We start from the raw sequence: 2786 nt of genomic DNA on the forward strand, positions 1-2786 counted from the left end.
TACCTACTTCTGGAAGCCTAGAAATTTGTTACTGTTCATCATTGTAACTTGTGTCCTCTTCTTTATTTCTAATATTATTAATATCTGTGCTAATTTTATTATTCAAGCGTTTTATATCTTAACTTTCTGTTTGCTTCTTTGGTTTCTGATAGGGATATATTAAAATGTTCCATTGAATGACCTTTTTTTTGCTTGCTTTCTGAGGCAGGGTCTTGCTATATAGTTCAGGCTGGCCTTGAACTCACTATGTAGTCCAGGCTGGCCTGGAGCCTGCAGTGATCCTCCTGCCTCAACCTCCCAGGTGCTGGGATCAGAGGCATGAGACACCATGCCAGATACAAATATTATATTTTTTGACTTGAAAAAAATTGCTATTTTATTAAGCCAACTTCACCAGTGTATTTCATTTTTATTGTTTCTTCTATTTCATACTTTATCGTTGTTTTTGAAAACTAGCATAACTGTGATTTAGACATGTGAACTATGATCATCCTTTGAATGACATTTAAGTACATTTAAATTCTGGGTTGAGACTGACAGTGGCAGTGCTCTAAGGGTACATCTCTCCTTACCTTCTGTGGGTCATAGCATCAATTTAATGGTCCCTGTTAGTAATGAAATGTAATGGACTAGGAAATATTAGAGCATGTAATGTTTAGTTCTGTGAAACTTTATGTCAGTATGTGCAAGTATACGTGGATATATACATGCTATTATGTATATATTCCATGGTTATAACTGGCCTATTTACAGATCAAGATCAACAATATATGAAATGGTAATAATTTGTATTAAATCATGTTTGGGTTAATGATAAGATTCTTATGCCTTTTCCAGAGATTATGCAAAGTAATCTATTCAGTGCTTTATAGACTATAAAACCCTTGATGGAGAATCTAGTGGCTAGCAGATGCTATTTCTTTTATGTGGAAGATGTAATTTTTTTCTTATAGTGGTTGAACATTTTATAGCCCCTAGTAAAGATAATATTCTAGAAATATCTATCCATGGCGACCTTTATAAGGTTGAGTAATGCTATTACTCCTCTAGTTGTGATTCTGAATGGCTTCATGGATAGAAATGAAACTGGGTTTTTGATGTTTTTTTTTTTTTTCCCCGTACCGGGCATTGAACTCTCGACCTTGCACTTGCCAGGCAGGCGCTGTGCCGCTGAGCTAAATCCCCAGCCCCGATATGACTGTTAAACAGGTGCTATGTAGCACACACTGGCCTTGAACTTTGCGTGTGGCTGAGATTGGCCTCAGACTCTTCATGTTATTGCCTCCTGAGTACTGAGATTGCAGAAGTGCACCACTACGTACTGTTGAAGATGTGGACATGTAAAATGATATTTAAATTAGTTGAATAACATTTTCTATGGTCCATTATATTAAAAGAATTTAATGTCCTGCGGAAGGGAAAGCTTGCAGGGCTTTTTGAAACTCTTCCAAAGCAGGTGATGATATAAAACAAAACAATTAGGAAAAAACACGTGCATGACTTAAAAAGTATGTGAAGATAGGTGCAAAGGAAGGTCTAAGATTAAATAGATAAAGACGGGAAAGTATTAAACGTTATGTGTATTTATTTATTTGTAGTATTGGGAGATGAACCCAGGGCCTTTGCACTGAGCTACATCTCTATTCCTTCTCTTTTAAAATTTGAGAGACGGTCTTGCCCAGGCTGTTCAAAATTGGGATCCTCTTGCCTCAGCCTTCAAGGGTGGTAGAATAAAAGGCCAACACGTCCTGCTGTGTAGTCACTTTTAAGTTAGACTCTTTCAGGGTATAGAGTATCTTCCCTCAACTTGTACCCCCAATGTCTAGCACATTGCTTGGTATACAGCTGGTAGTTGATAAACGTTTCCTAAACTTTAAATCAACGGGGAGGTAGAAGTTTAGAAAGTAAAGACTGAGTCACATTATCTCTCACAATATAGAGGAAGTAAAGATTTGGAGTTTCTATTTCTTTCTTTCTTTTTTTTTTTTTTTTGGTACCGGGGATCGAACTCAGGAACTTGCACTAGCAGGCGTTTATGCCACTGAGCTGTATCCCCAGCCCCTGGAGTTTCTATTTCTAATCCTTATCTGAGGGGCTATCTCCGATTGGTTTATATTTTACAATGGTCATTTTACGTTTCACAAATTGACCGAGGCCAAGTTTCATAGCCTTTTCGGGGTAAGGCTATCATTTTCTAAAATCAACCCGTGGCGCCATCTTCCGGAGCTGTAAGGAAACTCGGGATATAAAATCCGCACAATCCGCGTCGAAGCTCTTTACGCTCCTCCCATTTATTTTTTTGGAAGCTCTCTGGACGCATGCGCTTTTGACGGGAAACCGAGCCAACGAGAGACTACATTTCCCAGAAGGCCACGCCACAGAAGAATGAAATCTCGCGCGAGAATGCGGTGGAGGCGGCTGCGCGAAGTGGGTGGAGGGGGGCGGGGAAAGTGAGGAGGAAGAGGAGGAGGTGCGGTCCCACAATACCCGGCGGGAGGGCGGGTAGGCGGTTTGGATCCGCGCTGTGAGGTGCTCGGAGCCGCGGCGGACCTTGCTGCCTCTGTCTCTTTAACGCGAGAGGAAGCGATGCAGAGGGGTGGAAAATGGCAGAGCTGCAGATGTTACTAGAGGAGGAGATCCCGTCTGGCAAGAGGGCGCTGATAGAGAGTTACCAGAACCTGACCCGGGTGGCGGACTACTGCGAGAACAACTACATACAGGTGAGGGGCGCGGGCCGGGCCGGGCGGGGGACCCGCTCGGCGCCGCGGGGAGCTTCCCCCGCCTCA

The 2786-nt window shown here is 42.3% G+C and overlaps 1 protein-coding gene across 13 annotated transcripts in view; it reads left to right on the forward strand.

Moving 5' to 3' along the window:
* Positions 1-2428: 2428 nt before the first annotated feature.
* Positions 2429-2786, forward strand: part of Abi1 (abl-interactor 1) — a 101412-nt gene continuing 101054 nt past the window's right edge. For 3 of the 13 annotated variants that reach the window (XM_005386878.2, XM_005386879.2, XM_013515431.1), the window contains exon 1: positions 2431-2720. In XM_005386878.2, the coding sequence (XP_005386935.1) occupies positions 2604-2720 (117 nt within the window). In that variant the 5' untranslated portion in view covers positions 2431-2603. Of the gene's footprint in view, positions 2721-2786 lie in introns of all 13 variants that reach the window. The other 10 variants (XM_005386884.2, XM_005386885.2, XM_005386888.2 and 7 more) reach the window with 6 other exon arrangements.

The sequence above is a fragment of the Chinchilla lanigera genome, unplaced genomic scaffold, assembly GCF_000276665.1.
Source record: "Chinchilla lanigera isolate Chin_1 unplaced genomic scaffold, ChiLan1.0 scaffold00028, whole genome shotgun sequence".
Lineage (NCBI taxonomy): Eukaryota > Metazoa > Chordata > Mammalia > Rodentia > Chinchillidae > Chinchilla > Chinchilla lanigera.